Source organism: Rhododendron vialii, chromosome 2a (assembly GCF_030253575.1).
Source record: "Rhododendron vialii isolate Sample 1 chromosome 2a, ASM3025357v1".
Classification (NCBI taxonomy): domain Eukaryota; kingdom Viridiplantae; phylum Streptophyta; class Magnoliopsida; order Ericales; family Ericaceae; genus Rhododendron; species Rhododendron vialii.
In genome coordinates this window covers 20,461,648-20,473,290 of record NC_080558.1, presented here as the reverse complement: position 1 = coordinate 20,473,290, position 11,643 = coordinate 20,461,648, and the positions used below count along the sequence as shown (strand labels likewise).

The window sequence follows — 11,643 nt, the reverse complement described above, 5'->3', positions numbered from 1 at the left end:
TAATAAATTTTATTACGCCGCGCGGTGTAGAAGTGTTCCATGCAGTGTTTTAGGTTCAGTCCAGGGCTTTCTTGGGCTTATCTGGGTTTTTGGATTTTTTTTTTTGGGCTTTTGGTTTGTCTGGGTTTTTTGGCTAAGGAAGTCCTTTATTCAAGCTCTCAAAAGTATTGTTTCCTTTATTTCATCATCGGGATGTTCAAAGAACCTCCGAGGTCCAGATTGGAGTGTCTACAGAGTACTTACTACTAAAGTGACTTTTTATGTACCATACACCAAAAAGTGATTTGTGTACCATAGAAAAATTCAAGTGATGGCTTCAATGCCCTTTTCACTTATTTTGCTTCCAAGTGTATCAATTTGTTGGCAAGTTTTGTGCGGTAAATTACATTTTTGCAATAAGTTAGGTATAGTAAATGTGATTATAAAAAAAGAAATACAAGAATGGGAGTGATTTATGCACTCTCCTTTTTACCAATCACACTCTTCTTTTATGTTTTTTAGTGTGCGAAGTTACCAAAATAACCTTTCAAAATGAAATAATTTTTGTACAAAGTTTAAGGACATTTGAATAATTATTGTGTTTAATAAAAAGTGAGGTGCAGAAATCACTCCTCATAAGAATCACTACCCTATTTTTCTCTCGTTTTCTAAGACAAGAATTATCCAACAAGATAGTAGTTTTTATTTTTTCATGATATATTCAGCCAAGTAAAACAAAAAACTGTATTTCAGTTGGAAAATAGAAAAAGTTTTACGAGACCATACTGGTCTTTCTAGGAGAGACACAAATCACTGTACATGTTCTCCGTTAATGTACACAGAGTGGAAGACGTGGTGAGAGAGCGGCCCAAAACCAATTCCCTCAGGGTGGGTCTATTGAATTCATCACTTCGCGGTACACAAGTTACATTCATGCCCATGTCAGTCATCTGAAACGGGTAATGTGAGAAAATAGAAGAATCCATAGAGTAAAGAAAACAAATAATCAATCCATCCTCTTAGGGCACATGACTGATCTGCCTCTGCAGTCTCTTCTTGGACAGTTCGAAAAATCTTTCAGCTTAGGGGATCTTTGCCAACCTCTTATCTCTTTTTTAAAAAGGTTGGCAATGGTTCCTCCTTCTTTCCATGGTTGGACAAATGGCACCACCGGATTGGATCCTTGTTTAAAAATTAATATGGGGACAGGATATGTACTAATATTGGTCATAAATCTCTCAATGCCAAAGTTTAATACACAATGGCAGCTGGAAATGGCCTAGGGAGAGATGTAGAGTATCTCAGGAGATTAAAACTTTAACCCCAGATGGTTTCCTCCCTGATGTAAATGTAGAGGACTCAGTGATGTAGGTTCCTTCCAAACATGGTAAAGAGATAGCTTTAAGAAGTGTGTCCTCAAACTCTCTCTTTCTCTAGTGTTGTCTATAATCTCTGGTGTGAGCGTGATGTCAGAATTGTCCATCAGAGATCTCTGAATTGTCAGAATTGTCTATAATATCTCTGAAGCATTGTTTTCTTGGCGAAATGTGAAGACCAAGCAGGGTAATGGAGAGAGATGCCAGCGTTGGAATATCCATTATGGGATCCATCCCCTCATTTGTGGATGTTGTACATGGATAGGTCTTGTTTTTTCTTTGGGCCTGTATGTTTTGCTGTCAAAGTGTCATTTTGGTTCTGCTTTTGGTATTGCATGACCTAGTGTAGGATTTCCTTTGTGGATGAGTTTTGTGTTCTTTGTTTGGGCGTTCAAAGAAAAGTACCGTTTACCGGGGGGGGGGGGGGGGGGGGGGGGGGGGAATAAATTAAATCCCACTTCACTTGGTCATGACAGTTGTTTGGGCGTTCAAAGAAAAGTGCTGTTTACCGGGGGGAAATAAATTAAATCCCACTTCACTTGGTCATGACAGTAAACTTGCAACAAACTAGTAGTCAATAGCTAGTTATGATTTTTGTACTAGACAACCAAACCTAGCTAGCCATGGAATTCTTTGTAGCTAGGTTTCCAACATTATTTCCTCTATTTTTTCTGCTTCAGTTTTTGCAGGTAAGCAATTCACTACGTACATCCTCCACTGCACAATGCAACCAATCAAGAGAAGGAACCAGAAACCCTCATCAATGGCTTGAAAATGCCTGCTCTGATCAACAGATCGATCACATAGATTGGGGTAATCTCTTGCGTTGCTCCCCAAGCACCAACAATGCTTGTGAGCCATCTGAACCGAGACCTGATTTACAAAGAAAACAGAAGAGTGTTCAAAAATATCGCAAAACGGAAATATGAAGAGTGTTCAATAGACTAACGAAGAAGAAATAATGTGTAACACTCCCAATTGCGTAACTGCAACGATTTAACCAGCAGGTCCGGTACACACCAAAGTTTTTTTTTTTTTTGTTGCTCGGCAAATTTTTTTATTAATCTTTGAAAGAAGAAAACAAAGTTGCAAGGAGGCTGTGGGTTATTTGGTGTCTCTAGCATCAGTCGAAATATTTTAGCCAAATATGGCGCCAGCTACTTGCATTGGCGGGTCCCTGTGCCCCATAAAGTTATACTGTGATACCGACTCTATGTTACTAGGGTACGCTACTTCCCTAGCGAATTACATTTTGGGAACATTAAGTTATTCTGTGAGACCGACTCTATGTAACTAAAGTACGCTACTTCCCTAGCAAATTACATTTTGGTACAAATGTTCCGAAACATGATATACATTTCCGTTCCAAAACAGTAAACAAAGAAATCCGCAAATTTTTTCCAAAAAGATTTAACTTAATAATGTAAAGAAAGAACGGAATTTTGGTGAGAGAAAATGTAAAAATTTGGTCATTATTGTCCTAGAAAAGTGTTTCGCATCAATAATTTGGAAAATAATGCTTAGTTTTACTAGATGTTTATCTCTTGGAAGGGTAAGTTATGATTTTGTTATCTATAGAAGCCTATACCTAGCATTCCACAATTTAGACATGTCGCCACGTTCCCGTTCCCGTTCCTCGTACGGGTACGATCGGCGTTCCAGGTAACATAGGACCAACTAAAGTTGTGAGGTTTATTTGGTGTCACCAGCATAACCCAAAATATCTGAGTGAAACTCGAAAGACAAGTAACTTTCAATAATACACCACTGCTTTACTCGCACGCCTCACACTTCTGACGGGCACCACCACATTTTATTGGATGGGACACACCAATGTTGCGAAGAGGTTATATATGTTGTCTCTAGCACAACTCCCATAATATTCTTTAAGCCAAATTCCAGAGACAAGTGTTAGGAACATTGAGAACTACCTGAAAAGTCCATCTTTATCTTGAAAGGATGGGGACACCACAAGCAGCACGAGCATGTTGCCCCTCTTTGTAGACGAGGTTACCTCTCACAAAAGTCGCCAAAACTTTTCCCGATAGTCTTGACCCCATGTAGGCTGAAATGCTCTACACAAGCAAGTAGAAACACTTAATAAAGGGTTAGGGAAATGACCTCTAGATAACATGCAAAAGCTCAAAAAAGAGAACACAAAACGGTAGGGAGAACCGGAGAACCATAAAACGAAAAAGAGTGGGAAAAGAGGAAGAAATCTATTGCATATAGGCTACAGGCCTACAACTCTCTCTTACATGGTGATGATGTTCATTTTGAAGGTTTGACTTATTTATACGCGTTTATGTTTGACATTTCTAAAGCCAAAAAGAAGAGATTTAAGCCCCACAATTTGGTTTTCTTGGTCCAAAAAAATTGCTTCAGCTTAAGTCTTTCTGTTTTCTCTCTCTACAAAACAAAAACAAAGAAGATAACAGAGAGGAAATTTCAGCTACTGAGCCTCAACCTTTCTACTTTTTCCTTATTCAATTGAATGCTTCTTTTTAGACCCCCTGAGGTTCGGAAGAAAAAACTAACGAAAAGAAAACGACTTAAAACAAAGAAGGGGAAACCGGAAATTAAGCAAAAGAAGAATAAAGAGCACATACAGGATGCTTAATGTACACAGGATGAGTATCGTTGAGGACAAACTCCACTTCCGGTTCCCACACAACTATGTCTGCGTGGTTTCCAATTGCTATGGCCCCCTGCATTTTTCCACCATGAAGTCTCAAAGAACTACCCTTTTTAGCTATAATATAAAGTGTTCAAAATGAAGATACACTTCATGATCTGTCAGCTTTAAGGGAATAATTTGTTACGATAATGCAGCTCCAGTTAACTGTAAGTGTGTACAAACAATTTGGTGTAGTGACATGATTTTCTTAGCCGTCACCTGGATTGTCATGAAGCGGTAGCTGAATATATTGTTTATCATAAACAGATAAATGCTGTTTTCCGCAGGTTTACTCCATAATAAGTTCTTCAAAATCCTTGTTTCATTGTTTTCGTTTTTGTTCGTTTTCCTTGTCAGCAAATCGAGTTATTCAAATGATTTTGTTTACATTCGAATCATCTATTAGAAAACGAATTTCCAACTGGAAAGGAAACTGATAGAAATGAAGAAATATAATTATATTCACCTCCTTATCCTCTTCCCTTTAGTCCTTTGCCTTTCGTAATCATTTATCTCCATAAATCCGTCCAATCATGATCCAAACACAACCTTAACAAAAGTTTTCAATGAAAAAGCCTTGGTGTGCTAGACACAGTATTATAACTACTCTATTGCCTTCTTTGAGTTCACATTTGTAGAAAGTACGTAGAGGACGCATTTTATAACCAGAACCCCATTCTTCTGAAACTAGCTCACATCAATAACTTGATCCCCACCACATGAAGGTTGTTTTAGTCTAGTTTCCTTCGAAGTAAATACAGAAATGGAAAGTGTGGCTTGTAATAATCTATTTTTGGGAGCACAATGATTCTTTCGCCATCTGTTTCACTTTGGTAATCTGAGATAGGGGGATAACAATTAATCAATAAGAGTGTCACCTTCAAATCTAGGCCAGCAAGTTTGGCAGGCTTCTCACTCCACCATGAAGCTAATTGTTCCAAAGTAATTCCATACTTACGGCCATAGGTCCATGTCACAGGGAGAACAAACTACAGGAAGAGAAATACAGAATACGTCACATTAGAATATGAAAACAACAATCCTCCAGAAATTAAGTCCATTGATAAACTGAAGTCTTGGAACTATGAATCCTCAACATTCATGGTGAGTAGACTTATGAAATGTGTCATTGCACGTTGAATTACAGAACATTTCAAAAATACCTTCATCATTCAGCACACACAATATCAAGGAGTATCAATCAAATGCATTTTGATATCCAGTTAATTTCTATTTGGCAGAAACATTATTGTGAACCTGTGTGTTATGTGGAGCACTTCATAGGATAAAAGAAGTACTGTGTCAGTCACTTGACACTTAGGTAAGGCTAAGGATGTCAGACAGTTTTAGTTGAACATGGACATTTTCAGTAAGGATAGTTGGACACCAAGGAAGCATATTCAGTATTCAAGTTTACTGCAGAACTGCACAAAGAATTTTCAAATTATGCATGAAATGGTGTATGAGTCGTGTATCGCATTATGTAAGCATAATAGATCGAAGAAAATGAAAGAAACATATTCCTAGTGTTCTCATGTCCTTTAAAAAGAATCAGATGAATCCTATACTTAAAAACACATACAGCTACGCCACACAGATACTCATTGCTGTGAACTGACTGGAAAACTAGCTAACCTGCAAAGAAGATATGCCACCCCATGCCTTCAAGAAGTTACCATCACCGAGGCGCTTGAGTTCTGGTACAGTCGGTGAATGGTCAGAGCTCAGCAAGTCGATATGTCCACCCTGAAATTTATAAAATCAGGTAAAATGATACATGATGACAGAAAAACAATGGAAATTCGCGTCATGAAACTACATATACCATCAAAGCTTCCCATAGGATTTCCTTATTTGCAGCATCCCTAATGGGCGGCGCGCACTTAAAACGTGTATCTCCATCTTGGATCTCTTCAGCAGAGAAGGCTAAATAGTGGGTGCAAGTTTCAACAGTTATGCTATCGCCGCTACGTTTTGCTTCCTAGATAGAACAATGAATTGAAAAAGTGAAATTCAAACTTCAATTAAAAAAAAAAAAAAAAGGTGATGGTGAACTTTGCACTGAAGGAGAAGTCATTAGAGCTCGTCCCACATTAGTTAAATATTACCTCCCCAGACTGGCATAAATCTTGTGGAGCTAGTAAGGAATCAATGTTCTTATCAAGCAATCACATGTCACGTAAGAGCTACCCACAAGTGGAAGTGCAAATTTTTATTTTCCATCGCTGCATCCACATCTGAAATCAAAAAAAGAACTCTGAAGTACCTTAATTAGCTCTAAGGAAGATCTAGCATCAGACAAATGAACAACGTGCAGATGAGCTCCTTCAGCAGGGCCACCAGTCCGTGTACCATTTGTTACTGTTAAAAGCTCTCTAATAGCTGCCTCTTCCCTGCAATCAAAGGAAAAAAGTGGGCAAGGTGAACATTACTGTTCATGTAAGATGAAATTTACTTAAATCATTCAAATCAGAGACACAAACATTGTCACCAAAATTCAAATAACACATTCCCTTCATTCTTTCCAGGTTCAACTAGGTAAGCGCAAAATGACTCAACTTTCTCATTTCTATTTGGGTACAACTTAGCAGCCTTTCAAACAATTTAAGAATCAAAGAAATATAGACACTGATCGAAACCTCCACGTTAAGGCTATCTTTGGACCATGGTTTTAAGGACATATTTACTGAGGAGAAAGCAACTAGCAGGGAACTACAGAATAAACTAATAGCCCTAATACAGCCTAAAAGTCATTGATAACAGGAAAAAATTAAAATAAATACCCATGATTCTGAGGAGGGGAATGCTTAAAAAAAATTACCACGAAGCAGGCCTAGTCTTCAGATAAGTTGAATAGGATCGAGGGTCAACTGCACTATCTTCCAGTTCCAAGATGCCTTCAAGTTCTTGTTTAATCTCTGCATGTACAAGTAAAGGTCTTTTGTACTTTGCCAGTACAGACAACCCTTCCTACAAGAGAATGAAGAGATCAACTTTCTTAGAAAATGATTCATCTTGTGAAAGACATTATAACAGCATTTAAGTTGTTTGAGCCTATATAATCATCACAAGATGTGGGTCTAAAACTCTAAAAAAAGATCAAACACACCTTTATATGGCCGGCATTTGTCATGGGAAAGTCATTGATCCCTGAAGGACACATAAAGGACTACAGCCAAAAGAGCAACAAATGTCAGATAATACGTCATCTCATGCTATCAAAGAGAAATGGCAATCAAGCTGAGAAAAAGTTTTCTGATGTACAATACCGAGCAACATTGTTTGACAGTCAAGTATTACATGTAATGAAAGCAAAAATCTAGCGCATATTTTGTTTAGTATGTCGCAAACAAATGGTATGCACTGATGGGAATTCAGCATATCCCAAACACACATGCACCGGCGTTCCACAAATAAAAGCAGATTAAGGAAATAAAATAACATAAAGAGAATAGAGCAAACTTCCTTGCCTTCAAACCAAGAACACCAGCCTTTAGGAGACCATCCAGAGCACTTCTATTGAATGCATTTTCCGGAACCAGACCTCCCCAGAAACCTGTTAATATTGGAGTTGAGTAAAACAACACCAATCATAAGAATTTTCATGTATAGCTCATGGGCATACCAACATCAACATGGATCCTCTTTTCTGCAGCCTGGATCTGTTATGCAGATACAACAAAGATAATATGAAAAGGCAATAGTTTGTAAGTTTTGGCAATAAATAAGTAAATCTAATAACACAAAAATTGATCTCGTAATGACTATAACCAAATATAAAGTCCTTTTTTGTTTCAGTTCTTTTACTTCTTTTCCCTAGACTTAAATTACACCAAGACTGACTTCTGATGTTACGAAAAATATCAAAAGAAAATAAACCCAGAACAAAGCCTCGGCTCATATTCAATAAACAAATAAAAGAGAGAGAGAGAGAGAGAGAGAGAGAGAGAGAGAGAGAGAGAGAGAGAGAGCCATGAACACAACGAACGGACTACCAGTAGAGTAATCAAAAAGCCAAGTTCTCGTGGAGTTTACGCTGAGTGTTTAGTATTTTGAGAAAGATCAAACAAAGACCTCCAGTGACTGGCAACCAGAATAATGATTTTTAGAAAGAAAAAACGGACGAAGTGAACATAACAATTTGATTTTTTTCAGAAGTAGGCTTAAGTAGCTTAAAAAATGCAATTCCTTTTGCATCAATCTACATACCTTGAGCTCAAATGTTTTTTCAGAAACTGTAGAGGGAAAACTATTAAGAGGCATGTCAACCAAGGTTGTTAACCCACCTGTAGAAACAAAGTTAATTAAGTACCAAGTTACATAGGGCATGTAAATCTGCAGACCTACATGATACATAAATTTAACGGTCAGATGTTTCAGGAATTTTAGCAATACAAATACTATCAATTTCAAAAAGCTTCAAAGCGCCTTTTTTTTGTAAGAAATTCAACTCAGAAGATCAATAGCACATCCGATTAAATCTAAATCACTTCTTTTGAAAAAGAGTACAAGAAAGAACTAAAGAACCAAGATTCACAGACCAGCAGCAGCTGCCCTAGTGCCTGAAGGAAATCCTTCCCACTCTTCTCTCCCGGGATCATCAAGATGAGCATGCCTGCCATGAAGGTTACATCTTTAGCTCTTGCAAAAGTGAATTTGAAATCCTCCAAACGATTTTCTCAATGCTCCTAACTATATAGGCTGGGTAACAAATAGACGATTCTGTTGAATATAGACTTTTCAGAAGAAAAAAAATGTTTAGTACGGTCATCTCATTAGTTTTCCAGTTCAATAGGGAACCATTTTGGTCTGCCAAACGCTAAAATGTTTTGAAAAGATAATTGTCACCATTATTTTAAATCTTCTCTCTAAAATCAATATCAGGTATTCAGGTCAAAGGACTAACAAAACAAGATTTTGACGGTTTTCCAACAGATTGCTTAATTACCGAGAGTAAGTCTTTTAACCACAGAATTGTCAGGATTTTGATGGTTTTCCAACAGAGAGCTTAATCACTAAGAGTAAGTCTTTAGCACAGAATTGATTTTCTTCCATTACCGTAAGTACAGGGAGCTTCCTCGCTTTCAAAAAGAATTTACTGCCCATAATCTTCCTACCTCTGCAAGTGGCTTAGTCTGAATCCTAAGCAAATTTTATAGTGGCTATAAATAAAACAACTCAGGATTCAGATACTCCCTTCAAGTGCAGATGCAATGCAATGTTTTCCTATGTTTCGTAAGCTAACAAATATTACAAGCTTTTTTTTTTAATTTTATATGCAAGATAATATATGGGTACTCGTATTGTTGTACATGTAATATTTTGTATCCTATATGCTGTGTAATGCCCTCTCCACTTCCTACCCAATTTTGGACATCTAGTTTAGAATTAAAGAAGAAATTAGGGAAGCAAAACAACAAGAAGATGAATAATTTTTCGTTGGTCAAAGAATTAGAGGCGATTCATAAGGAGATGATTGCCACAACTTACACATCAATCAAACCAGGCATGACAACAGCGTCCCCATAATCAATCACTATTCCAGTCCCGACATTCCCTTGCCAATCTTCTTCAAGAATCGATATGATGTTCCCTCCCTTGACCTGAACTGGTCATTTACAACTATAATTAGACAGAAATAAACATATAATCTCAGTGCTAGAAATGTTGCTTGAAGAAACTGAAAATTTGGGCAAACACAATTAATACCAGAGGCAGTCAACCACGAGGACTGGAGTACATTTGCAGTAAAACATGCAAAACTACGTTCTAGACCAAATTAGAGATGATGACCTATGGATTGGTCCAATGTGATTATTTCATAAGTTATCAAACTAGCATTTCTTAGTCCAAATTTCATCTGTCAATGAAGGAATCAGAAAATTATTTACTGCACAGACCTGCACCAGAAATCACCCCCTTTGGCGTCACTATACGCTTGCTGGATATCCAAAAATGGTTGTGAGCAAGAAGGCTGCATTCGCTCTGAGATGGCTGTACCATAAGTATTTGAAGTTAATGAGAGCAATATTTACATTTGGTCCAATTATTCAAAACTAGAACGCCGACATCTGACACTGTTCAAACACTGGTGCAATAGTTTGATTACTAAGCTTAACTCCCAGCACAATTACGACAATGCAGACAAGAATATACGTACACAAGCATTAGCCATTTGTTGTTTTCTGATGGTTTGCTATTCCATTATCTTGTTTAGCTCGCTGGGCATTTGCCTCACTGCATATCTCTAATTTATTTTTAATATATGCTTAAATGCCCATATAAAACTTACAACATGAAGAGAACTGAAAATCAAGAAAATGGTTGGGACACAAATGTCCAGATGCACATCTAGCAGAAATGTATCCAGAGCCATTCAATGTGTGTGTGGGTCCCACGTGCATTGTGAGGGACCCGTGTACATCATACTTCTGGGTCCAAGCATGGGCGTCAGTAGCGTTGCTCTTTCGTTTCTTTTTCTATTCTATTTGCAGAAGAGAATAAATTCTTTACACCGCCGGTGTAAACATTTATTTCCTCCAAATCAATTGCATTGCGACACGTGTCAAAACAGTGGTCCCAATTAATAAAATATGGGCCCATATTTTACCCATATTTTATTAATTGGGACCACTGTTTTGACACGTGTCGCAGTGCAATTGATTTGGAGGAAACAAATGTTTACACCGGCGGTGTAAAGAATTTATTCTCTTTGCAGAATCCGAATGAAATTGACTAACTAGTAGGTTCAAGGATTTGATAGTCACCATCATGAAACAAACAGGTATAAGGAAAAAAAAAAACAATATAGTATCATATTGTTGAATTGCTTCTGCTTGATAGAAATAAAATAGATTAAACTGAATAAATGAGTTCAATTCTTTCCAACAAACCTTACCCAAAAAAAAAAAATTCTTTCCAACAACCTGATTTAAGATACAATAATTTGTAAATAACAATCCTATTGAAACTCGTAAACTTTTCATCTGTCTTTAACCATCATAATATCATTCTAAAAAAAAAAAAATCATAGTATCATATCATCAATTCGGGTATGCAAGTATGTGAGGAGTTAAACGGAAAAGGGTGAAAATTGATGAAGAGAGAATAAAAATCAAACCTTTAGAGGGTTCTTGATGTAGTAGAACAAAAGGGATGCAAGAAGTGGTAGCAGAGGTAAAAGCCTCCATTTTAGAACGTCCATCCCTGATATCTTCTGCTACCACTCTTTTGTGTCTGCTCTCTCTCTCTCTCAAACTCTATTTCTTCTCTCTCTTGCAAACAAAGGAAAGGTCAGTTCAGGTTTGTGGACACTGGACAAAGAGCCAATGGTTGCTTACATGGTGGCCTCGTAATCGGTTCACGAATTTGTTACTAAAAGGATGGTACGGATTACTTCTCACCCGCAGTCACCCGTATATGTGTCACCGTCCAATTGAAATAAGTTGCAGCTTTGACCTCGGGCGCTGTTCGTTTAAGGGGTTTTGCGAGGGTTTTTTTAGAGTAACGAGAGGGGCAGAGATAGAAAAAATTTATTGAAAATTGTGCACAGGAATTTCATGACCCCAAACAAACAGGGAACGAATTCTTAAAAAAAAAATTTTAAAGGGA

The 11,643-nt window shown here is 37.4% G+C and overlaps 1 protein-coding gene across 2 annotated transcripts; it reads right to left on the bottom strand.

The window, feature by feature from the left end:
* Positions 1–1,834: 1,834 nt before the first annotated feature.
* On the bottom strand, positions 1,835–11,376 carry LOC131315702 (allantoinase). Of its 2 annotated transcripts, XM_058344899.1 has the most exons (16): positions 11,153–11,376; positions 9,933–10,026; positions 9,523–9,640; positions 8,574–8,647; positions 8,242–8,318; positions 7,658–7,694; positions 7,503–7,588; positions 7,142–7,201; positions 6,854–7,002; positions 6,299–6,425; positions 5,858–6,013; positions 5,668–5,778; positions 4,911–5,021; positions 3,965–4,063; positions 3,287–3,430; positions 1,835–2,228 (listed from the first exon to the last, which is right to left on the bottom strand). In XM_058344899.1, exons 1-15 carry the CDS (start codon positions 11,234–11,236, stop codon positions 3,302–3,304), a joined length of 1,512 nt encoding a protein of 503 aa, XP_058200882.1. In that variant the 5' UTR covers positions 11,237–11,376; the 3' UTR covers positions 1,835–2,228; positions 3,287–3,301. The 2 variants fall into 2 exon arrangements, with proteins under 2 accessions (XP_058200882.1, XP_058200883.1); XM_058344900.1 differs by lacking the exon at positions 11,153–11,376 and having other exon boundaries at positions 9,523–9,654; positions 9,933–10,016.
* Between the last annotated feature and the right edge of the window lie 267 nt (positions 11,377–11,643).

Coding starts and splice junctions, on each gene's coding strand:
- LOC131315702 (XM_058344899.1), bottom strand. CDS start 11,236: ATGGACGTTCTAAAATGGAGGCTTTTACCTCTGCTACCACTTCTTGCA. Junction 8,319..8,573: donor CACTAGGGCAGCTGCTGCTG/GTCTGTGAATCT, acceptor TTGTTTCTACAG/GTGGGTTAACAACCTTGGTT. Junction 5,779..5,857: donor TCCTATGGGAAGCTTTGATG/GTATATGTAGTT, acceptor TATAAATTTCAG/GGTGGACATATCGACTTGCT.